Source organism: Siphateles boraxobius, unplaced genomic scaffold, assembly GCF_051911475.1.
Source record: "Siphateles boraxobius isolate OS27281-9 unplaced genomic scaffold, OSU_SipBor_1 17, whole genome shotgun sequence".
In the NCBI taxonomy this organism is placed as follows: Eukaryota; Metazoa; Chordata; class Actinopteri; order Cypriniformes; family Leuciscidae; genus Siphateles; species Siphateles boraxobius.
In genome coordinates, this window is record NW_027508777.1 from 9092292 (window position 1) to 9116666 (window position 24375).

At 49.8% G+C, this 24375-nt stretch overlaps 1 protein-coding gene across 2 annotated transcripts in view; it reads left to right on the forward strand.

The window, feature by feature from the left end:
• The window catches only part of synpo2b (synaptopodin 2b), a 35748-nt gene extending 26866 nt beyond the window's left edge, over positions 1 to 8882 (forward strand). Inside the window, exons 2-3 of one of the 2 annotated variants that reach the window (XM_077232422.1) lie at positions 464 to 2531; positions 8591 to 8882. In XM_077232422.1, the coding sequence (XP_077088537.1) occupies positions 807 to 2531; positions 8591 to 8764 (1899 nt within the window). In that variant the 5' untranslated portion in view covers positions 464 to 806 and the 3' untranslated portion in view covers positions 8765 to 8882. Of the gene's footprint in view, positions 1 to 463; positions 2894 to 8590 lie in introns of those variants that run through there. The other variant, XM_077232421.1, reaches the window with a different exon arrangement.
• Positions 8883 to 24375: the final 15493 nt, after the last annotated feature.

Consider the following 24375-nt stretch of genomic DNA (forward strand, 5'->3'; position numbering starts at 1 on the left):
AATCTTATTTACGTTTTCTAGCAAGATCTGGCAACACTAATGAGTCAAGACGTACCTTGTTCCCTGTGATTTATTGCACCACGTTTACAGAAGAGAGAGACAACTTTGATACACGTTTAAATGCATAATTAACAATTAGTTATTCACTTCAGTTCCGTATATACTGCATTGAATGTGTGTAACTGTGGTTGTCACTTCTTTAATTTCTCATGTGTTAAGAATGTGGTTAAACCCTCACCAAAAATGCTGAATGGTGTGCTTACAGAACAGGATTAAGTACTAAAAGGTGAACTGACTACTGAATTTACCTGCACTGTGTATGTAGTCTATAAGCCCATGCTGCATCATGTTTTCTCAAATGCATTAATGTATGAATTTCTAAATAATTCCTATATTGTGTTATGAATTTTCATTCTTATGCTATTTTTTTATATATTTTTTTGCCCTGAATTTTCTTTCACAGGACTAAGACGGAGTGAGGTACAGTCAGTGAGACAGCTGGACAAAGTAACCAACTCTAAAAATAAACATAACGCTTTGCCTTTTACTGCTGCCAAAACAAGGGTGTGTTGATGTTCAAGAAGTGCAAACGAAGGGTCAGAAGGTTCACATTGGTTAGTTGCGGTACATCTTCAAGAATACAGATTTCAGGACAAGAATGAGATTGTACACAACAAAGTAAATCAAGACATAAGATTGCCACGCTCTTTAAAAAAAATATTCTGAGAAGACGACTGATCAGAACTAACGGACTGTTTTGAGCTACATCCGAATTTTTAGCACAGGCCGAGTATAAGTTGGAAAAAATGGAGCATCTTCCACAGACAAAAGGCAAGGGAGTCTTTATGTTTGCCAAGAGGCGTCAAAGGATGGATGATCTTTCTGAAGAACAAGAGGAAATGAGACGAAAAGGCATACCAGTGGATGCAATTGTGGAACCAGTAGGTGAAATTGTAAAGTGTCCTCCGCAAGAAGAAAGTACACAAGCCCCACAAGATGTCTATGAAAGACAACAACAGCAGTATCAAGAGCAGCCAATTAAGCAACAGATGTTGCCACAATATGCAAATGGTATGAATGGTCTGGATCCATACCAAGGTTTGGCTGTTCCCAGACCCCTTGTTCCCAACAGAACTGCTAAGCCCTTTCTTGGTGGTCATAATCAAGACCAAAAAACTTTTTCAGCAGTCAGAGGTGTCTCAAGCCCAACACCTAAGAAACTTGAAAACATATTCAAAGTTAATGTTCCAGTAAAGACAACCCCACAAGTTTGGTCCCCCACATCAGACATCATTGCTTCACGTGATGAACGTATTGCCATACCTGCAATTAAAAGGGGGATGCTACCAGAAATTAAAAGGAGAGGGGCAAGCAAGACAGACTTAAAAGAAATGACCCTGCTTCAAAAGAAAGGAGATCAGAAGTCCTTAACAGAGTCAGTTCCAGAAGAGGACTGTCTCAGTCTGGGTGCTGAAGCATGCAATTTCATGCAAGCTCCAAAGATCAAGCAGAAAACCCCTCCACCTGTCCTACCCAAACCTGTTATCAACCCAGCTCACCCTCCCTGGTCTGCAGAGGGCTGTGCTATCTCTAGGAGTCCCCTTGCAGCATCAAGCTCAGTTTCAGTTATGGGGCACACGCAGGTACAGGCAGTACCCCGACAAAGCCCACCAAAGCTACAGCTTCCTGGAAAAGCCCGCCCCCCATTATCATCTAAACCGATATCAGAGCAGACATCACCTGCTTGGGTTCCATCCCACTCACCAGATCTGCATCAATTAGCCTGGACTCAAAAACCACATCAGGCACATAAGCCAGATTCACTCCATGCTGGTCCTTACCCATTTAAAACATCAAGGTCACAAAATTATGGTAACTCTGTTGCTTCCTGTCCACCCCAACACCTGGGCACATATGTTCAGGCATCTAAGGCTCCATCAGCTTCTCCTAAAGGGTATTCATTAGATACAGGTGATTCTGAGGGGCTGAACCTTAAGGGAAAAGGAGCTGAACTATTTGCTCGTAGACAGTCCCGTATGAAAAAATTTGTGGTGGACGATAAGACTGTGCGAGCCAACAAGGCACGATCCTCATCGCCAACACGTTCAATGCCAAGCACTTGGAAATACTCTTCTAATGTCCGTGCCCCACCTCCACTGTCCTACAATCCTATTTTGTCCCCCTTTTATCCTCTTGCAGCAGTTAAACAACCCCCTCCTTCAACTAGTCCAAAGATAAAGCCTAAAGCAAGCAAGGAGAAGATGAATCCACCACCCAAACATCTCAATGTTCTGGACGTCATGAAACATCAGCCTTACAAACTGAACTCCTCACTTTTTACCTACAACTCCACTCTAGAGGCTAAGGAAGCAGTTTCCCATGAAGAGTCTAAACAAACTACGTATCAACCCCCTCCCAGTTTTCAGACCCAGTCCCTCGCTTATGAGCCATCTACAACATTCTCTCCATCCCCAAATAGTTTTTCCAAAGGTTCACACCCAGTTCTAAAGCCACCTAAAGCCACTGGAGAGGTACGTTTTCCATTTGTCCATCAGTCTACATCAAACGAGGCAACTATTGTCCCACGACAATTAGATGGGAAACGGCAGTCCATGTATGATGGCCCCAGAAACATCTCCAATGCTCTTGGTAGCACTGGGGCCAATATTTTTGCAGGGTATTCTTTACCCATGAATAATAAATATGCTTCACGATGTGCATTACCAGTGACTCCAAGACCAAAGTTTTCAGCCAAAAAGTCAAACACTGGTAAGCAATGGAAACCAATAATTTTACAACGTTAGGTCATGACATGCTTTTTATATTATTTTAATGTTTCTTGATTCACTTTTAATGTTAGTAATGTTAGTAACATTTTTTTGGCACACAAAAATAGAATATACATGAAAAACATTTGTTTTGGCAGATTCAAAAAAGGCTGTTCCCTTTCGTTGTCACTCCGAGTTACGTGGGATGACGACGAATGGGGTTTTGCTTAGAACACCTATCGACTTCGAGTATTACAAAACGAGCCAATGGCAAAGAAATGCCATGGGTCTGCGGAATTTGCATAGCGTATCTCCGCCTTACCTCGTGGGTATAAAAGGAGGACGCCAGCAACATGCAGATATGTTTTCGCTTCGGAGCCAAGAATATTTCTTCACTCCACAGTCATCTCTGACTTCGCTCTACGAGACGAGCTTCTCTCTCCGATGTTGGTGTGACGGCGATCTGCAGCGAGCTCACAGTGCCTGCTGATCTGTGCAGTGATCTGCCAGTGTGTGTGTGTCTCCCTGTGTGCTTCAACATCGCAGAGTTTTTTTTCTCCTCTCTTAAAAGAGCTCGCACGCGGCACGTCTTTTTAAAGACGGCTCGCCCGTGCATTTCTGGTTGCAGCGGACTGGTATCGGACTCTGATGGGCACGAGCACTGTCTAGTGTGCTGGGCTTTGATCATGCTTGAACAGCGCTCGTGGATGACTCATGTTCTCTCTGGGAACGTGATCATCGCGTCATATATAGGTCGAGACTCGGTGAACTCGCAAGAGTGAGAGTCCCCTCATCCACCCCCCGATCTTCGGCTGGTGGCCAGGGTGACCTGAGGGTGTTGGTCTGGAACAAGGAGCCGACTCTGTGTCCGCGACCCCAGCCCCCCTCTTTAATGACGGTGCCCGCTAGCGAACTGATGATTCCACGAGTCTACCCCCCCCAAAAAAAAAAAAAGGGGTGGCCCGTGTGTTTTCATTTGAAGCTACAGAGGATGATGCTGTGTCTGTAGCAGCATCACTAGGTGGGCTTGATTCTTCTGGAAATGACGACTCCTCACAGCTGCCACCCTCTGGTGTGCATACGGTTGTGCCTGAGTCTGATCCGGAGATGACGGCCATGCTTTCCCGGGACGATTGGTTTTTGGGTGAGGCCGCCGACCCGCGTCCACGGCAAACCCCAATATCTTTCCTCCCGGACGTGCATGATGAGATCACGGGTCCGCTCGTTGGTCTCATCCGCCTTTCCTCCCCTCAGGGGCCGCTGCCCATGGGTACACTGGGGTCCCCCCGGTTGAACGCTCTGTTGCCATGCTACTGTGTCCTCAGAGTGCTTCCCGGCGCAATCCTAAGCACCCGTCCAAAGCCTGTAGTTCTTTTCGTCTACACTAATCTGTGGCGAAATCCTATAGTGCCACAGGACAGGCAGCCGCCTCACTGCATCCCATGACCGTTCTGCTGGTCTACCTGACCCAGATGCTCATTGACATGCAGGAGGGCGGGACTGACCCGAGGCTCTTCAGTGAGCTGCGCGCCGTCACTGACTTTGCTCTCCGAGCGACGAAAGTGGCCGTACGCTCTCGGAGTCAGGTGATGTTCACCATTCTGGGGCTGACCGGTCTGAGGTGCACGATGTCGGGTGGACCCGTCTGCTCGACACCCCCATCTCCCAAGTCGGCCTCTTCGGCGGTGCAGTTGAGTGCTTCTGCCCTACAGTTCTCAACCGCCCATGAGCAGATTGAGGTTATTCTGCCCGACGGCCCCGCCGTCCGCTCAGATCCCTCAGTCTGCCCACCGCCGAAGGCACCCTCCTACGGTTCCAACCCCGCCCATTCACCCGGGCCTGGCTCTGGAAGACCGTAGCTGGGACGCCACAGCCCTCTCCAGCCCCGCCCCCCGCTAAACACCGGGTTAGCGGCACTTTTGAGATGGGCTGCTCAGAGATGAGACTCAGTTCTTCCAGGAGTTGGTAGCAGGGCCACTCCTTTCCCCGGTGGAGGGCTGGCAAAGAATCCTTATTCAGAAAGAACTGACTCTCTCGTCTCTGAGCATATAGAGTTCTCGGACGACACAGAGCGCCGCCCACAAGCCGTGCTCTCCTCGTCCCCCTCTGTTCCAGAGGCGGTTGACACGGCGTGCCGTCCACGGACCGCTTCGCCCCTGTCCCCCTCTGTCGCCAGACCCCTGACAGAGCAGGCCCCCGTGGAACGCTGGTCCTTCCCTGGGCTCCTCTGTCAGGGTGCGGTTATGACCTTGCCCCCACACCGGGCCGCTATGCCGTCCACCCTGAAGGTCTATGTTGCCGCCATTGCCGCACATCATGACCTCATTGAAGGTAAGTCGGTGGGGAAGCACGACCTGGTCATCAGGTTCCTGAGAGGAGCGAGGAGACTAAATCCGCCTCGCCTCCTCTCGTTCCCTCTTGGGACCTCTCAGTGGTTCTAACTGCCCTGAAGAATGCTCCCTTTGAGCCCCTGCAATCAGTCGAGCTTAAGTTCCTGTCTATGAAGACAGCGCTCCTGGTTGCACTGGCCTCCATCAAGAGGGTTGGGGACCTGCACGTATTCTCCGTTGACGAAGCGTGCCTGGAATTTGGGCCGGCTTCCTCTCACGTGATCCTGAGACCCCGGCCTGGATACGTGTCCAAGGTTCCTACCACTCCCTTTCGGGACCAGGTGGTGAACCTGCAAGCGCTGCCCTCGGAGGAGGCAGACCCAGCCTTGGCACTGCTCTGTCCAGTACGCGCTCTCCGCGCCTGTGTAGACAGAACGCAGTGTTTCAGGACCTCTGACCAGCTCTTTGTCTGTTATGGTGGGAAGCTGAAGGGAAAGGCTCTCTCCAAGCAAAGGTTGTCTCACTGGATAGTGGACACCATTGCTTTGGCATACCAGCAGCAAGGTCGACCGTGCCCCCTTGGTGTGACTGCCCACTCCACCCGGAGTGTGGCGTCCTCTTGGGCTCTAGCGCATGGCGCCTCGCTAACAGACATCTGCAGAGCTGCAGGCTGGGCGACACCTAACACATTCGCCAGATTCTATAATCTCCGAGTGGAGCCTGTGTCCTCTCGTGTACTCGCTTCAACCAGCTAGTACCGGACCCGCTCAGGTGTCTTCGCTTGCTCGCCATTCCACTCCACGGACTGGATACGTGCGATATTTTCCTCAGGCGAGCTTTCCTGAAAGCCCTGAGCTCCTCCAGCACTCCTGACGTCGGCGCCAGTGTCTATTGCCTGTGCTTCGGCTAGGTGCCTCCCGTGTGCACGGTCCCTCCTCTGAGCGACCCCCACATGTGTATTTCCACTGTAAGCCTCTCTGAGCATGTGTCTTTCCCTTGGCAAGCCACCTTGCCACCCCTGGGGTTGAAATATTCCACCTGCGGCTGGACACCCCAGTGTTTTCCATATGCTTCCTTCGGGTCATATGTGTATTCTCTAAGTCCCCCCCCTCTGGGTTGGCATTAATTGCATACTTCCCCTAAGCTCGGGATATGCTTCCCAGTGTACTTTGGTATTCCTGTGATAAATGGAGTCCTTTGTCCAGGCTGACAGGGATCTCGATTTACACAGGGCACTGGAAGACAGCTGAGAAGGTGGCGTGATTAGACTGGTAACCCCATTCGTCGTCATCCGATGTAACTCGGAGTGACAACGAAAGGGAACGTCTACGGTTACGTATGTAACCCTCGTTCCCTGAGTAGGGAACGGAGACGTTACGTCTGCCTGCCACTTTCCGCTGTACCGCGGGGATCGCCTGAGCTCAGTCTTGGCTCCTCAGCGAAGAAACATATCTGCATGTTGCTGGCGTCCTCCTTTTATACCCACGAGGTAAGGCGGAGATACGCTATGCAAAGTCCGCAGACCCATGGCATTTCTTTGCCATTGGCTCGTTTTGTAATACTCGAAGTCGATAGGTGTTCTAAGCGAAACCCCATTCGTCGTCATCCGACGTAACGTCTCCGTTCCCTACTCAGGGAACGAGGGTTACATACGTAACCGTAGACGTTTTTGTAGTTAGGAGGATTTGTTGTGGTCTGAACAATGTACAATGTCAAAGGATCAAAGTTTGATTCCTCATGTAATGACCCTTTTAATGATACTTTATAGATAAATGCACAAGATAAGAATGTTATACATAATAGAACATTTCTACAATTTATAGCATACATTGATTTGATTAGATTTGATTAGTTTTTTCAATTTTATTTTGATTTCCACGTGAATGACAATTGCATTTTTTTTATCTGTATTTTGTAGAGAAAAAAAACTGATAACATTTTCTCATTATGCCAAGTGGCCCTGGATTGTGAAATGGAATTTCTGATATTTGTGGCCAGGAAAAGCACCAATGAAATAATGATTGTTAAAAGCATTAGGTGCTACATTTTGGCTACAGTTCCAAATCAACATACTAGATCTCCCCCTGGACTGGGTTTCCTTTGCAATAATTTCAAACCTCTAATTCATTCTTATTTGTATTTAGCAGACTGTTCAAATGCAGAAAACAAAAGATGGGTGTACAGAATACTTTTAACATTTTAATTTTTGACTAATTCAAATATCAATCGGAACAATGTTACTGTTCTTGTTTATTCTTTCCCTTGCACTTCTTGATCTCTCCCTTTATTAAATATTTCCATCTGCTCTGTCTCAATTAATGCTTTCTGTGCTCTCTATGTGCATTTCTTTACCAATTTTACCACAGTTCTCTGTCTGGTATTTCCATATTGCTAATGTTACTCTACTCTGCTTTCTATCTGGTCCTGTCCTGAAATGGAACACCTTCAGTGTAATACAAATACACATTGGGTCAATAAGTTCTAAATTGAGTCAACAAATACTAAATTTTAAACTTAAATTATGTGATTTTGCATTGGCATACCATATTTGAACAGTGTCAACAAGTCTAGTCTTTATTCTGTCCGAATAATTCTGTTCTTCACAAATTGTTAAAATACTATGGGTAGCTTTTCTTTACTCTGCACGTAGCTCATTTTAAATATAGCTCTCACTCCACCATGTTTGCAACACACAGACCCTATTAAGACACCATTAGCAATCTGATAGGTCTTACACTTATTAACTAGTCAAGTGCTTTTAACTAGAGGTAAGTGCTGAAATAACCCCATCCCCACCTCAATCATCATTTTCTAATGATGACACTAGAACACAGCATTTTTTTTTTGGACAGAGGCAATGTCAGAATTTTTTAGATAATAATTTGGATATTGTGTTCAGAGCTTACTTTATGACTTGAAGACTTTTTTTTCTCTCCAATGAAGTCCCCCCACCTTCCCAAACTGAGTATAGACTTTTGTACAGTAGTTAAGGGTTAGGGTTGTGATTAAATGTGAATAATGTCTAATGTTTTTTATTATAATTATATAGAATTCAATTACATACATATAATTTTAATTATTACATGTCTCTATTAACTGATATTTCATATTTATTAATATTTGTAACCACTCTCAAAAATGTTGTGACAGTCTAATTATAAATCATGATGACTAATTATAACCACAGTATTAATCCAGTGCCAACCAACCCCAGTAGCGAAACAACCCTGACCTCACCTAACCTAAAATAAGGGCAATGTCTCTATAGAGCATTTACAGATACTGTCCAGATGAGGGCAGTCTAAATGCATGTAATAATTTATATTTTGTTTGTTGTAAAAAAAAAATCTTGTTAGAAATCCAAAAGCATCAAGAGTTTCTTTATGTTACAAACTAAATCTGTGATTACTTGATAAGGCTTATGAGTCAACTACTGTGTAAACTTGTTTTACTAGAACTAATAAGTGAATGTCCTTTTGTCTAGCTCTGCAGGGATTCAGCAGGATCCGTTCTTTGTCTTTTCCTCAGAGACTGTCCTCTGTGTCTTCCGCTTTTCCTGTAATCACCTCAGGTGTCCATCCAACACGTGAATCAATGAACAGGCAATATTCTTGGTCAGAGCAGCCCAAAAAACAACTCCCTTCTATGGAGGAAGTTGCTCAATGAGTTGTTCTCGATGAGGTCAAAATGTCTACTAGTCATAGAAAATCACTACCAGAAACGCCAGCAGAATGGAAGCAAATACTATTCTACAAATTAGCTGGTTGCCCACAGGAGATGGCGCCTGTAATAGCTTACATCCCCTACTAACAGCTTTTCTTTAGTGCCAAAAGAACCCATTGTATATGGGCCGCCTTTCCGTCCTTCCCAGCCTCTGGTGACCAGCAACAGGTACAGCAAGGGTGGTTCTCTTACGAGAGGTTCTCTCGTATTGCGTAAGTTTAGCTTACGCTACGGGGAAAGATTCATCTTCTCGAGATATTGAAGCCAAAAAATTATCCTTAATTTTGTATTCATTGTCAATGCAGTGCAGTAGCTAGCAGACCTAGAGCAGGCCATCTCGCGTGCTCATTGGCTGCCCTGCGGGCAACTGTTGCAGCCTACCAGTGAGCCTGGCGTGACGTCACGCCCAATGAAGGGCACCCGCGCCTTCATAGCGTCACAGCCCGCCGGAATGGGCGTGGCTTAGCGTATAAAAGTAGGGGTTGTAGGCTCAGGGTTCTACGCTAAGGTTTTTCCCAAGGAGCACATGTGCTCCTAAATGAAAAAAACAAGGAGCACACAAAGACATTTTGGAGCGCAGTGAAAAATGTTCAAGTAACAGAGTTTAACAGACTGTTTATTTTACATATAATGTTGACTGTTTATATATATATATATATATATATATATATATATAACAAAACGTGTGTGCTCCTTCTCTTTCTGTTCAACTATGGTGTGAAACCGATTTGATGCAGAAGTATAAATCACACTTTACAATCACTTTAGTAAAACACAACAAGGGGAACATGTTGCTCTCAGGAGGAGGAGCACATCGGCACACCTGTGAATCTGTATCTTTCACTGCAGATTCTTTTTCCACAACATGGAGGAGAAACTAGTTTAAATGAGTGTATTAGTATTTACTAGTATTAGTCGACTAAAACTAGACTAAAAATAAAACAATTCAGATGACTAAAATATAATGGGTTTAGTTCAATTGTAATGCATTCATTTAGAATTTCTCTAAAATGTCCAAACCCACATACTCCCGGAGAAAACATCTATTAACCTGTTAATATGAATGATTTTAAAGTTTGAACATGCAATACATATACAGACTTAACTACTGTGACTTAAAAACATATCTTAAAATTAAATAAAACCCCTTTTCCTAAAGTAGAATAGTCTTCTTTCAATGAATGATATATGCATTCTTTAAAACTACTTGCATACATCATTCTTTATTATTTCAAGCAGCAGACATATTTATTTGTATGAATTAAATATAATGAATCCTTATTAAAGCTATTAACGAGCAGTGAATGCTTTTCTCTTTTTCTTTTGTTGCTTGATCAATATTAAGGACACAGACTGCATTAGGTTTATTACTCACTGTCACATTAAGACATGGAATCATGTCCAATGACATGCGGATCCAATTGCACTGATGCACATCCGATACACTCAAAACTGTTTAAGACTTAACCGACACAGTTTACGTGAATACTCTCCAAAACGGAAATTTCGACATAATGTTGTGTATTTGTCCATTCAGACACGAAAGAAAGCTAATTTTAGTCCTCGCGCGCTGTGTGTGTGTGTGTGTGTCTGAGTGTGTGTGGCTGCACGCTTCGAGTCGGGTGTGTGCGCACAGAAAACTATGCGTCGTCGTCACTCTTATTCAGAGCTATATGACTGCTCTACTCATACTCCCAGACGTTTACATTTTTTAATATTTTATGAGACATGCAGCGCATGTGAACCCGTGTGCCGGTGGTAGATCAGCAGCACGTCCCTACTACAGGACAAATATGCGCATCTACAAACGCAGGACATCAGTTCTGACTGGATCGCTTCACAAATCGTCACTATCTAACATTTTTGTCTAGTTTTTATTCGTTGACGAAAATGTCAATAGATTTTCGTCATAGTTTTTGTCATTCAAAACTAGTTTTTATTTAGTTATCGTCTCGTTTTCGATTATGGTAGTTACTCGCACATTGTGCTCGTAAATAATTTTTCCGGTTCGCACGGATCGATTTTTAGGGGCATATGCGAGCAAAATGGTCGCACTGTAGAGCCCTGAGGCTGACTTCTCTGATTTTTCGTCACTTCACGCTGGATCTGAGAGAAGCCACCGCCGCCGTCGAACAGCGAACAGCCAGCTTAGGACAGCGCTGAGGAAGCCGGCCGTCTTCGCCACCTTCAGCCATCCATGCGAGCTACGCTATCCGGCGACGTATCCTTTACCTTGCTACCTATTCTAAAATACCAGCGAGTGTCTTTTTAAAGATGCCTCGCGCTTCCTGCAGCTCGTGTAGATCCCCGCTCAGCGCCGGAGACCGCCACTTGATCTGCGCTCTCTGCCTGGGCCTGGAACATGCAGAGCTCGCCCTCGCGTCCGGGGGCTGCGAACTCTGTGAAGCGATTCCGCTGTCGACCCTGGGGGCTCGACTCAAAGCCTTCAAGACCGCAGCAATCACTCCGCCCTCTGTGGGACCGCGCAGGAAGAAGCGCCGTTCCTTGAGACAGCCGGAACCTGTGGCCAGAGCAACGCGCTCGCCGGAGAACCTCCCTCGAGCCTCGCTTTCGCCTTCCCTGCCCCCCCTCACCGACGCGCAGCTACCGCTCATGAGCCTCACTGCCGTCGCATCTGAGGATGAGGCCGAGGGACACGCCACGAGAGACTGCTGCTCCATCCTGGCATCAGACAGCAAGGAATGGTCGCTTCACTCGCCTCCTCGTCGATCCAGGAATCCACCCGTACCCGCGCTGGAGCTGATGCGGAACTGATGCGCCTGCTTACGCAAGCTGTTGACCGTCTCGGGCTCGAGTGGTCGCTGCCAAAGGAACCCGCGCCGAACAGGCTCTACGGCTGTTTCCTTCAAAGTCGCCGCCGTGCAGCTTCAGCAAGCAGGCCCGCTCAATTTCTGCCAGAACTTCACTCGGAGCTGACGAAGTCATGGAACGCACCATTCTCCTCGAGACTTAAGTCCCAGGCCTCTGCGTCGCTCTCCCAAGTGGACGGTGCCAGCGAAAAAGGGTACACGGCTATTCCGCCTGTGGAAGAGGCGGTCGCAGCGCACCTTTGCCCGCCCTCCGCAAGGGCGGTCATGGTCAGCGCCACCCGTCCAAACCCTTTAGACCCACTTCCGCCTTGGTCGGCCGCGCATATGCCGCCTCCGGCCAGGCCGCGTCTGCTCTCCACTCGATGGCTGTGCTACAGATCCTGCAAGCCGACCTCCTCCGTGAATGGGATGAGAAGGGCCGGGATCCAGCTGCGGTTACAGACCTGAGAAGTGCGACGGATCTCTCTCTCCACGCCACTAAAACCGCAGCTCAAGCCATTGGACGAGCCATGGCCGCTTTGACTGTAACAGAGAGGCACCTCTGGTTGAAGCTCGCGGATATGAGGGAAACTCTCGCGAGAGACAAAGAAAAGAACAGCCTCCAGCCACCTCAGCCTTCGCAGCGACGTCAGGGCGGCCGCCTTAGGTCGCGCTCAGACAGCCGTCACAGACCGCCGCCCCCCAGAGGGCCTCGGCAGAAGATCACGCTGAAGTCTGAGCACACGAAGCCCTCCTAACAAAGAGAGAGTAAAGACGCGCGTGTCCCACTGCGGCCGGACCGCCGTCAAAAATTATTTCCTTGTCAGTCTCCTTCAAACAGGCTACTGCAGTGGTTCATTTAGCAGCCAACGAGCCGGTTTGTTCACCCTCTCACCTGCACACAAACGCCGTGAAAACCCAGAGAAATCTAAAAAGAGTAATGTCTGGTCCGGCTCACGCCGTCGGTGTTTTAAGTATAGTGAAAGTGCCCTTCCCAGTGTTCACCCCTACACACAAGCACTTCGAATCTCGTGTCACTGACAGAGCACACTCTCATAAAGCGCAGAAAAGCCGCTAGAGTGTTGAATGTAAAAATATGTCCACAGGTCTGTGCCCACTATTTGCCCACTCTGTTACACGATCAAAAAAGCAGGTTATGAATGTCCAGCCAGAGAGCGTTCAAACTTTCTAACACAAATCTCCCCCCGGGCTACGCCCACGCGTTTAAGTGTTATCACAATACGCAGGGCATTAATAAGATGCTCCCCATCCATTATGATCGGGGCGTCAAATGCACTTGTAAGTCTCGTGCCCGCGCACACGCGCTCACGCTTACAGGAAGCTTTTCCGCCCTGAGCGCTGCTCGCGCGTCAAAAAGTGAAAAAAAGAATGTTCCCCATCCCTTATGATTGGGACATCTCACATAAATCAGCCGGTTTCGGTTTTCAGCGAGCAGCCATTGCCCAGAACCGAGAGCGCGCGCGCCGCGCTTTCGGCTCCGGTTCAGTTTCACAAGCCCGCAAATGGCGACGATCTGAACCCGGAGGCCATTCGCCCCCTAGCGGCTCACATAGCTGCGTGGGAAACTATCCCAGGGATTTCAGAATGGGTGCTGAGCACAATAAAGCAGGGCTATACACTTCAATTAATTCGACGTCCCCCGCGCTTTCAAGCCCGGACCGCGACGATAGTGAATGCTGAAGTAGCACACCTACTTCACGCAGAAATAGCTGAAATAGAAAAGTTGCTGTGCAAAGGGTCTATAGAAAAGGTACCACCTTCTCTGAGCGAGTCAGGTTTTTACAGCCGATATTTTCTCGTACCCAAGAAGGACGGAGCCTTCAGACCTATCCTAGATCTGAGACATTTGAACAAAGTGCTTGCGAAAAGACCGTTCAAAATGCTTACGACCAGGAAAATCCTCGCGCACGTTCGCCCGAGGGACTGGTTTATTTCTCTAGATCTGAAGGATGCCTATTTTCAGATTCAGATAATACCCCATCACAGGCAATTTTTGAGATTCGCCTTCGATGGTCAGGTATATCAATACACCGTCCTGCTGTTCGGCCTGTCCCCAGCACCCCGTACATTTACGAAGTGCATGGACGCGGCGCTCGGCCCCCTGAGAAGTCAGGGGCTGCGAATAATGAACTATCTGGACGATTGGCTGATATTGGCACAGTCAGAGACAGAACTGCTATCTCACAGAACAGTGCTTCTGGGTCACCTGGAAAGCTTGGGTCTCACGGTCAACTGGACCAAGAGCTCATTACTGCCCAGCCAGTCAATTTCCTTTTAGGAATAGAACTGGACTCGGTGACCATGACAGCTCGTTTATCGACCCAGCGCGCGCCGTGTTCGTCACCTAGCCGCATCTTTCCAGAAGGGTAGCTTTCTCCCTTTGAAAACATTTCAAAGGATGTTGGGCTGTATGGCATCAGCTGCAGCGGTGCTTCAGCTGGGCCTACTGTGCATGCGCACGCTCCAACGCTGGTTGAATGCTCGCGCGTCCCGCCGAGCCTGGGTTTCTGGCGGCCAGAAAATCAGAGTGACTCAGACCTGCATAGCGGCTATGCAGCCCTGGTTAGTAGCCGACTGGTACCAGCAGGGAGTGATGATGGGAACCATCTCTTATCGGAAAGTCATTTCGAAAGACGCGTCCAACTCGGGTTGGGGCGCGCTGTTCGAGGGCAGACCGGTCTTCGGCCAGTGGTCAGACCAAGAGAAGTGTTTTCACATAAACTGTCTGGAAATGATATCGGTCGAGGACGCGCTGAAGCGCTTCCTCCCGTTCATACAGGACCAACATGTTCTTGTCCGCTCAGACAACATGTCTGTGGTATCCTATGTAAACCGTCAGGGCGGTGTCAGATCCAGAAATCTCTGCAATCTGACGGAACACCTCCTTATTTGTCTCAGATGCACCTGCGTTCGCTGAGGGCAGCACATGTGCCTGGCCATTTGAACGACGGCCCAGACAAGCTGTCCAGGGACAATGTTCCCCCAGGGGAATGGTCCCTGCACCCCCAAATGGTCCAGAAATTATTAACCTATTCGGCAGAGCGGAAGTTGACCTATTTGCGTCAAAAGACAACGCTCAATGCCCGACGTTCTTCTCAAAGGACGAGGACGCGCTGGCCCAGGTTTGGCCCAGCCTCCTGCTATATGCTTTCCCTTCGGTCTCTCTGTTACCACAGGTGATCAAGAGAATCAGGGAAACGCGCCACTCGGTGCTCCTCATAGCACCGCGTTGGGAGAATCAGATTTGGTTCCCGGAACTAGCACGGCTGTCACTTACAGCTCCGTGGCCGATTCCGGTGAGGGCGGATCTCCTCTCTCAGGCTCGCAGCGCGATCTGGCATCCCCATCCAGAGCGCTGGTCTCTGCACGCATGGTTGATCAACGGGTACTCGTTGCCCTGCCAGAAGGAGTGATGAACAGGATCACGCAGTCTAGAGCTCCTTCCACGAGAAGGCTCTACGCGTCTAAATGGTCGGTGTTCTCCGGATGGTGCACCGACAGAGGTCTGGACCCACGGACATGCGGGGTGGCGCATCTGTTCATCTTCCTACAAGAGCTGTTGGATAAGGGGAGGTCCCCATCCACGCTCAAAGTATACGTGGTGGCCGTGGCAGCGTTCGCAGAATCGACGCACGGCCAGTCACTGGGAAGAGATGAGTTGGTCATCCGCTTCCTTAGAGGAGCTAGAAGGATGAAACACCCGCAGCGCCCCCCGTCGGTTCCTATGTGGGATCTTTCATTGGTCCTTGAGGCCCTGAAAGCCTTTCCATTTGAACCACTAGACTCCGTGGTGTTGAAATATCTATCACTGAAAACTGTCTTTCTGACTGCACTGTCGTCAGTAAAACGTCTGGGGGACCTCCATGCGCTGTCTGTCAGCGCGTCGTGTCTTGAGTTCTGGCCAAATGACTCTAAAGTCATCCTCAGACCTAGACATGGCTATGTTCCTAAAGTGATGGGCACTCCATTCAGAGCGCAAGTTATTTCGCTGTCAGCTCTGCCAGCATCTGACAGCGAAGGTGAGGTGAATCTCCTCTGCCCTGTCAGGGCGCTGACATTTTACATTAAGCGCTCCGCCTCCTTCAGGCGTTCAGAGCAGCTTTTGTTTCGTTTGGTGGGCGCACCAAGGGTCTCGCCTCCTAGAAACAGAGCCTGTCCAGATGGATAGTGGATGCTATAGCAGCTGCTCAAAAGGTCTGCAATGCCCTCTGGGCATCAGGGCTCATTCCACGAGAGGCGTGGCCTCGTCATGGGGGTGGTCCAGTGGGATTTCTATCCATTACATATGTGTAGCGGCGGGCTGGAGCTCTCCGTCTACCTTTGTCAGGTGTTATAACCTAGAAGTTCCTGCCTTGCAGGCAAAACTTTTGTCAGTTTGAAGGAGAGGTGTATTCTGCTCAGATCTTCCTGCTCAGATCACTCTCACGTGACTCAGCTGTCCTGGTTGATCAGCACTAGTAGGGTATGTGCCATGTGCCTATACAGACCGGCGCGCTGCTCTGTATTCCCTATGTGTGCTTATGTACAAGTAATGGCCCGCGTGGCTGGCCACCTTATTTTTTCCACTTATGGGTTTCCCCTGAAAGTTCGGGGTCTCATGGTGGATGCTTGGCGCGCACGGCGTTGACAAAGTGTTCCCGTAGCGTAAGCTAAACTTACGCAATACGAAAGAACCTCTTGTAAGAGAACGATACTTGGTTACTAACGTAACCTCGGTTCTCTCTAGAGAGGGAACGAGTATTGCGTAACCGGCCGTGCGACTTCGCTTCAGTCGACGAAAAACCAGAGAAGTCAGCCTACAGCCCATACTTTTATAAGCTAAGCCACGCCCATTCCGGCGGGCTGTGACGCTATGAAGGCGCGGGCGCCCTTCATTGGGCGTGACGTCACGCCGGGCTCACTGGTAGGCTGCAGCAGTTGCCCGCAGGGAAGCCAATGAGCACGCGAGATGGCTTGCTCTAGGTCTGCTAGCTGCTGCACTGTGTTGACAATGAATACAAAATTAAGGATCATTTTTTGGCTTCAATTTCTCGAGAAGATGAATCTTTCCCCGTAGCGTAAGCTAAACTTACGCAATACTCGTTCCCTCTCTAGAGAGAACCGAGGTTACGTTAGTAACCGAGTATCATACTCTGCCAAGTAATTTCACACATCACACAAACTATCCACAATCGCATAGAGTCAGTTGGAAACTGTAATCACAATATTATTGTGATTGATCAAATTAAATAATAGAATAGCTATTACAAATGGGGCTTTATGAGTTGATATTTGAATTGATTCATTACAGAAGTTTTAGGAAATTTGTTACTCAGTAAAAACAGTTAAAAGGAAAAATATGAAATTTGTTCTTTTGTACACTGCTATTCACTGTATAATATTGGTGTCCAATTAACTTGGTACAAGTAATCGACTTTCTGGCTGCTGGGAGTGAGCAGAGAAATAAGTGGACAAAACCAAATTTTGTTTTTAAAGTTTCTAATAGTAATAATAAATATTAGAGTTATATTCATCATCGTCAATACAGGACACAGCTTTTAGTGACTTAAAATAAGCAGGATTGTGTGTACAGAAAAAAATTATTCTTACCAGGAACTGTGTGTACCTACTCTGAGGAAAATCTGCTTTGGGTGGGTGTGGAATGAAAGTCACAGTAGTGAGAAATATGTTAATAGCATTTTGTAGGTCTAGCATTCTAGTAATTTAATATAATTACAATTTATTGTACATTACATCTTTTACACTATGAGCACAAAAGGAGTGAAAGTCACTTTTTTTCAGGGGAGTTAGTATTAGGTTAGATTACTTTCAATTCACCTCAAGGAGGAAATTCTTTTACACAGTATGTGTGGATGTTTTCTGTTATAAAGGGGAGAACGGGGAGTTGTAACATGGGGTCAGATGTAAAACTGTCCATTTGACAGGTCAGAAAAGAGCTGTGGTGACGTTATCAATATCATACACTCCAATCTTATTTTTGAGATAACAGGAGAAATTGCACAAACTGAGAGCATATTTGTACATTTTATGACAAAAAAAATTATTTAGGTAAGAAAGTAATTTTTCATCAAGATTATTTTTTGCCAAGCAATCATTGAATTGTAGATGCAATTATTTAACTTACATGCCCTGTAGTAACTGTTTCTCTAGTTTAATTTGATGCTTTGTATTTATTCTAACTCCAAACTCACATGCTAAAACAGATAGCTATGTTATGGCTGTTTGGGGTGGGGATAGTTGTTAGCCGTTTATTAAAAATAGGCTATTACAAACAACCCCTATGATTCCAATGAGACTAGTTATCAGTCACATCCTCTGTTGAGGCTAAGTCACGTGAGTTTTTTTTTTTTTTTTTTTTTTGCATAACGCCGGATTTATTCCGTAAATTTGTATTTCCATCGTATGAAAATTAACCATGGTTCCCTTTCAGTCGATCACGTTCGACGTAGATGACGTGTTGACTGATTGGGATCACGCCAGGGACCCTGTCATCTTCGAGTACTGGTAAAACGAGCCAATGCACATTGGCGTGCGTGAAATGCATCACACACTCCTCCCCCGTGGCGCGAGTATAAATACGGAAGTGGATGCTGGCACTAGTTGTCTTTCGCTTCTGAGCCGATCTTTTGTGTCTCTAAAGAGTGCTCTTGTTATACAACGATCAAGTGTGTCGGTGTTCTTCTGGAAAGACTCCCGGTGCTAGTTGTTCCCTTTCGTCCTGGGAACTCCGACGTGTCGTCGTGGGAGTTCCCTGACGAATTGGGATCACGCTAGGGAGACCAATTGCCTTCGAGTGAATTAAAACGAGCCAATGAAAATTGGCATGCAAGATTTGCATTCCGCGACCCGCCTACCAGCGCGGGTATAAAAGGCGGAAGTAAACATTGCGCAATGCTTTTAGCTTCGGAGCCGACCGATTGTGTCCTCTCTGAGTGAGTGAGCTTTAAGATTGTATTTTTCTTACTGCTACGAGTCTGCTGTTTCGGGAGGGGATCTCTCTGTGTTGGTGAGATGGCGTTTCAGTGACCGCGCGGTTCCTGTCTGCCGGCTGCGTCTATATGCTGTTAATTCAAAAGCTGTTTTCACAGCTGGTAAACGGTTGAGTGCGCACAGCGGGCTTGCAGTTTCCCCGCTGTGTTGCCGCGTTGGGTCCCTGTGTGCTTCAGCACGATAGAGAGAGTACTTTCTTCCTGAAAGAGCAACACGAGTGAAGATCGCGTCCTTTTCAGGATGACGTTTCACTCGTGTGTTTCTGGATGCGATCGTTCCCTGTCCTTATTTGACGGCCACGTTCATTGTTTCACATGCCTAATCCGTGTGTGAGACTACGTTCGTGGGTGGTTCATGTTCTCTCAGGGGTGCATGACCACGTCGGCACGTTGTTCGTCTCCCCTTTCTCGTAAAGGCTTGAGCCGCTCAGCGTGCCGTGTGCCGTCTAGCGCCGGCTGACAGCGCGGGTTGTCACGGCAACCCAGCGCGCGTCATTCGGCGCTCAAGATGCGTGGTCAAGATCAAAACTCGCGTGCCTCTATGAGGTGAGTCCCTTTGCTTATTTCCCGATCTAGTTTCTCTTCTGGTGCACCAGAGGAGGGCTACTTTGGCGAATAACATTGGTGATCTGAGGGTTTCAGTGAGCACGAACCACTCACTCCTCTAGCGCATCGCAAACATGCTGAGACTGTGTTCGTGGGTGGTTTATGCTTTCTTATGAGAGCATGACCACGTCGGCACGTTGTTCGCCTTGCCTGAAGGCTTGAGCGCCCAGCGTGCCGTGTGTCATCGAAGCGATGGCCACGTTCACTATCTTGCATGCCTGGTTGACGGCCGCGATCACTGTTTCACATGCCTAATCAGTGTGTTGAGACTGCGTTCGTGGGTGGTTCATGTTCTCTCAGGAGTGCATGACCACGTCGGCGTGCTGCTCGTCTCCCCTTTCTCGTAAAGGCTTGAGCCGCTCAGCGTGCCGTGTGCCGTCGAGGCTTTCGGATGGGATTCTGGTCCTTCTCATGAGGGACCAAGCATTTCATTCGGGGCCCCAGGGAGGACAGATGTCGATCGCTACATCGGAGAGAGGGCTGTTATACTCTGAAAATGATGCTGAGTTCCTACTATAATGTCGTGTTCTCATGCTGAAGATTCAGACTTAACAGCCACACTTTCCTGGGCTGTTCTAAAGCGCCTGGATGTGTGTGAAGAATTTTGGCAGTATGGAAGCGTTTTGGTGCCAATATGGCAAGCCAAACATGCCTAAATCTGCAGAAGTTTTTCCTCTCTCACTACCACTGCACGTGCGTAGTTCTAACTCGGGGTTGAGCTGTGCTTAGTGACTGACCGTGATTAGTCACAGCGCTGGCCCTCGGTTAGACGATGTCCACACTGGTGGTCCAGAAGCACCTTAAAACCAGCCCGCTCGGAGTTTGTTTTTCCCAAGGGAAGGGAAGCAACCCTGAGAGGAGCGACCCAGAGTATGTGACGATCTGCTCTTTGGGAGTGCGTGTCATCACCACTCCTTCCCCCGGGGGAGGGCCGGGTGGAGAATTTAGTTTCTGTTCCGCCGCTGGTTATCCAGTAATCAGCGGTACCCAAAGTTTGAGCAGTCCACTTCCTCTGAGTCGTTCACGGGCCCCAGCGCTCAGATGGCAGTGAGGGCTACGGCCTTGTCACTCTCGTCTCTCGCTGGGTGAGGGGAAACCAGGACTCAATGCCCCCGGGCCTCGTCCCTCGTTTCCCCTCACGGTCGAGACTGGCAGTATAATAAGACCAGTTTCCTCCGTCCGAGAGGGTCAGAATGGCAGTGCGTGCCGCCCCCGAGCTGCACCACTCCCGTTCCCCTCTCCCCAGCTTGCAGATAGCAGTGACGCAGCCTCAGCTGCGTCGCTCCGGTCTGCAGCTGGGCCCGGAGGCGCAGAGACCAGCATACGAGGAGTCAGGGCCTCGTTCCTCGTCTCTCCCCCTCCCCTCGCCACCGGGCAGTCCGCAGCAGAACGCCCACGAGCCTTCTCTGCCGTCTGCCCCTCGGTGGAAGCAGGTTGGTGTCAGGCGCACCCAGACCCCCGCTCTCGGTCGCTACAACGCCACCAGAGCCGGGTCCCTGTCTTCCACCTCGCTGCCCCTCCGCGGGTACGCCGGTGGTTCGGGTGGGTTCATTGGGACGGTATCTGGAAGCCTGGCTAGAAGCGCTTCCGGGTCCGTCCCGATGGCTCATCCGCACCATCTGGTTCGGCTATGCAATTCAGTTTGCACGCCGGCCTCCCAAGTTCAGAGGCGTCCACTTTACCCGTGTGCGGTCGATGGACGCCCCTGTCTTGCGGAAAGAGTTCGATGTCCTGCTGGCGAAGGACGCGATCGAGCCGGTCCCTCCTGCCGAGATGAGGTCCGGGTTTTACAGCCCCTACTTCATTGTACCCAAGAAAGGCGGTGGGTTACGGCCAATCCTGGACCTGCGGGTCTTGAATCGGGCCCTGCACAAACTCCCGTTCAAGATGCTCACGCAGAAGCGCATTTTCGAATGCATCCGTCCCCAGGATTGGTTTGCAGCGATCGACCTGAAGGACGCGTACTTTCACGTCTCGATTCTCCTTCGACACAGACCGTTTCTTCAGTTTGCTTTCGAGGGTCGGGCGTATCAGTACAAAGTCCTACCCTTCGGGCTGGCCCTGTCACCCCGCGTCTTCACGAAAGTCGCGGAGGCGGCCTTTGTTCCCATGAGAGAACAAGGCGTTCGCATCCTCAACTACCTCGACGACTGGCTCATTTTAGCTCACTCGCGAGATGTGTTGTGCGATCACAGGGACATGGTGCTTCGGCACCTCAGCCGGTTGGGGCTTCAGGTCAACTGGGACAAGAGCAAACTCTGCCCCGTGCAGAGGATCTCTTATCTCGGTATGGAGCTGGACTCGGTCGCCCGGACTGCGCGCCTCACGGAGGAACGCGTCCAGTCAGTGCTCACCTGCCTCAGGTCTTTTCGAGGCAGGACAGCGGTTCCACTGAAACAATTTCAGAGGCTCCTGGGGCATATGGCAGCCGCAGCCGCAGTAACGCCGCTCGGCCTGTTACATATGAGACCGCTTCAGCGCTGGCTTCACGATCGAGTCCCGAGGTGGGCGTGGCACAGCGGCACGTTCCGGGTCAAAGTGACCCCGCACTGTCGCCAAACCTTCTCCCCGTGGTCGGATCCTGCGTTTCTACGGGCCGGAGTGCCCTTAGTCCAGGTTTCCAGGCATGCTGTGGTTTTCACAGATGCCTCTGCCACCGGATGGGGGGCCACGTACAACGGGCATGCAGTTTCAGGTCTGTGGACAGGGCCTCAACTGCATTGGCATATCAACTGCCTAGAGTTGCAGGCAGTACGCTTAGCCTTGCGTCGCCTCAAAGGGGTTCTCAGACACAAGCACGTACTGGTCCGTACGGACAGCACTGCGACCGTTGCGTACATCAAACATCAAGGTGGTCTACGCTCCTGTCGTATGTCGCGACTCGCCTCCCACCTCCTCCTATGGAGTCAGAAGCATCTGAGGTCGCTTCGTACCATTCACATTCCAGGGGAGCTCAACCGTGGGGCAGACGAGCTCTCACGGCTGCCTCCCCTGCCAGGAGAATGGCGACTCCATCCCCAGTCGGTCCAGCTGATTTGGAGTGTCTTCGGAGTCGCACAGGTAGACCTGTTTGCCTCTCCGGACACGACCCATTGCCAGTGGTTTTATTCCCTGTCCGAGGGGACCCTCGGCACGGACGCCCTGGCTCACAGCTGGCCCCGGGACCTGCGCAAGTATGCGTTTCCCCCAGTGAGCCTTCTTGCACAGACTCTGTGCAAGGTCAGGGAGGACGAGCAGCAGGTCCTTCTTGTGGCGCCGTATTGGCCCACCAGGACTTGGTTCACCGAATTCATGCTCCTCGCGACAGCCCCTCCTTGGCCGATTCCTCTGAGGAAGGACCTTCTTTCTCAGAGACGGGGCACTCTATGGCACCCGCGTCCAGACCTCTGGAAACTCCATGTCTGGTCCCTGGACGGGACGCGGAGGTTCTAGGTGGTCTGCCACAGGCAGTGGTAGACACCATCACTTCCGCTAGAGCCCCCTCTACGAGGCGCCTCTATGCGTTGAAGTGGAACCTGTTCGTCGATTGGTGTTTCTCCCGTCAGGAGGACCCCCGAACTTGCCCGATCGGAGTCGTGCTTTCCTTCCTGCAAGATGGGTTGGAGCGAAGACTGTCTCCCTCCACCCTCAAAGTGTATGTCGCCGCAATAGCCGCGCATCACGATGCACTGGAAGGTAAGTCCTTGGGGAAGCACGACCTGGTCGAGATTCCTTAAGGGTGCCAGGAGGTTAAATCCACCTCGTGTTTTGCACTCGGTACCCTCTTGGGACCTTGCTCTGGTACTTAGAGCTCTTCAAAGTCCTCCCTTTGAGCCTTTGCTGACGGTAGAGCTTAATATCCTGTCCATTAAGACAGCGCTCCTGTTGGCATTGGCCTCTTTCAAGAGGGTCGGGGATCTGCAGGCTTTTTCGGTCGACGAATCGTGCCTAGAGTTCGGGCCAGGCCTTTCTCACGTTGTGTTGAGACCCCGGCTCGGATATGTGCCCAAGGTTCCTACCACTACCTTCGTGGACCAGGTAGTGAACCTGCAAGCGCTGCCCCAGGAGGAGGCAGACCCAGCCCTAGCTTTTCTCTGTCCTGTCCGCGCCCTGCGGGTTTATATTGACAGAACGCAAAGCTTCAGAACCTCAGATCAGCTCTTTGTCTGTTACGGAGGCCGGCAGAAGGGGAAGGCCGTCTCCAAGCAGAGGTTAGCCCACTGGTTAGTGGATGCTATCACCCGAGCATATGAGTCTCTGGGTGAGCCTTGTCCTCCCAGGTTGCGCGCTCACTCCTCTAGAGGTGCTGCCGCTTCCTGGGCTTTGGCTCAAGGCGCCTCGCTGACAGACATCTGTAGAGCTGCGGGCTGGGCGACACCGAACACGTTCGCTAGGTTCTATAGCCTTCGTGTGGAACCTGTTTCCTCCCGAGTTCTGGCTACGGCCAGTGGGTCGAGGGAATAAGTTGTGTCGGCTTGCTACGCCACTCCGCCTCGAACAGCGGATACGTGCTTTCTTGCTCCGTATGGCGCCCTACGTTGGTGAGCCTCGTGAGTTCCTCCTTCACCCCTCCGGTGCTGGGCGTGGCGGACTGCCCGGCGCCAGGTCTGCTACCTCTAGTGAGGAGTTGTTAGTAGACTGGGTGCTCCAGTGATCTCTACTGTGAACCATCTTGCCACGTGCAGTTTAGCAGTGTCTTCCCCTTGACGGACTCGTTCGTCATCCCTGTTGAGTGCGCTCCCATTTCCCTTGGATTGGGACCACCTCAGGGACTGCCATATGTTTCACTACCCCATTGGGCTAGTACATATGTGTATTCCTGGTCAGTCAGGCTGGGCCTTCCGCAGCTTTCCCCCTCTCTTGGGGAACGCTTTCCCAGTGTTATCCAATGTCCACTGTGCGGGTCTTGCGGAACAGCAGTGTGGTTCCCGTGCTAGCTCCCGCAACTTATTTCAAGAAACTGCTGCAGGGTAGCTTAGCCGGGCGCTGGAAGGGGCCAGCACCATGGCGCTTTATTAGGGATCCCAATTCGTCAGGGAACTCCCCCGACGACACGTCGGAGTTCCCAGGACGAAAGGGAACGTCTCGGTTACGTATGTAACCCTCATTCCCTGAGTACAGGGAACGGAGACGTGTCGTCCCTTCGCCA